At 73.7% G+C, this 1,154-nt stretch overlaps 1 protein-coding gene across 1 annotated transcript in view; it reads left to right on the forward strand.

Annotated features, from left to right (window-relative positions):
* Positions 1 to 1,154, forward strand: part of CFAP74 (cilia and flagella associated protein 74) — a 22,930-nt gene that overhangs the window by 17,001 nt on the left and 4,775 nt on the right. The window contains exons 12-13 of the mRNA XM_012734533.1: positions 133 to 266; positions 531 to 807. Coding sequence (XP_012589987.1) covers positions 133 to 266; positions 531 to 807 — 411 coding nt within the window. The remainder of the gene's footprint in view (positions 1 to 132; positions 267 to 530; positions 808 to 1,154) is intronic.

Genomic DNA, 1,154 nt, shown 5'->3' on the forward strand with positions numbered 1-1,154 from the left:
CGCCCGCTCCCTCCCCGGACCCGCCCGTGGCAGCCAGGAGGTCCAGGGCCGCCCCGCCCCCGGCCCAGCTGCCCGCCCGTGCGTGTCTCCCCCACGTCTGGCCCCTTTGGCATGGTGGGTCCTGTCCACCAGTTTGTGGACCTTCAGCCCGGCGACGGCTTCGGGACGATCCTGCCCCTGGAGACCCTGGCGCTGGACGTCATCTTCCAGCCCACCAAGGCCAGGGAGCACAGCTTCGAGCTGGTCTGCAAGTCGGAGATCAACCGGTGAGCCGCGGGGCGCGGGGCCGCTGGCCGCCCAGGCCCACCAGGCCACCAAGGCCACCCGGCCAGCTCAGCAGCCTCGCACGCAGGCTGGCGTCCAGGCCCACGGCGGCTGTGCGTGGACCCTGGGCTGCTCCTGTGCCAGCAGGTGTGGGCTGCAATGGGGTGTCCGTGCGCGGGACACGCAGGCCGGCGTGGGCCGTGGGAGCGGGCCCTGGGGTGGCCAGGCCGGGAACGGGCCAGGGGCTGAGCACAGCGCCCACCCAGGTGCTTCAGGCTGCTGTGCCGTGCAGTGGGCGTCCACCCGCCCCTGGAGCTGTCCCATCACCAGATCAAGTTCCCGGCCACGGCCCTGTCCGACACGGCGGTGGCCACGCTCTACGTCAGCAACCCCCACCAGAGCATGAACTCGCTCACGCACTCCCTGCCCCGCGTGGGCTCGGGGGACGCCTTCCCCGTGGGGCCCACCTCCTTCGAGTTCCTGCTGCCCCCAGACGCGCCCGTCACCATCTCCCCGGCAGTGGGCACTGTGCTGCCCGGAAAGGTGGGTGTGTGCTGGCCAGCCCCTGGGCCCTCCACAGCAGGTGTGGCCTCTGCCCGGCCCTTGCCAGAGCGGCAGCCGCGGCCTCTGTGGCCAGGCACGGACCCGACACCCTGTGGGGACCCGACACCCGGTGGAGATCCCGGGCTGGGCTGGGCCGCACTGACGGGGACCCCGGCGAGGGCACGAGTTCGGGGGCCCACTGCAGCTGCCGGGGCCCCTGCCCGGCCCCTGCTCAGACCAGTGGGCAGGGCCAGCTTGGTCAGCTAGGGCCTCGTCTGGAGCCCTTCCCCGGGGGGGCAGCCTGGCGCCCCCACCCTGGCTCAGGGAGGCCCCCCCAGCCCACCAGC

Source organism: Condylura cristata, unplaced genomic scaffold (genome assembly GCF_000260355.1).
Source record: "Condylura cristata isolate star-nosed mole 26May11 unplaced genomic scaffold, ConCri1.0 scaffold00058, whole genome shotgun sequence".
Classification (NCBI taxonomy): Eukaryota; Metazoa; Chordata; class Mammalia; order Eulipotyphla; family Talpidae; genus Condylura; species Condylura cristata.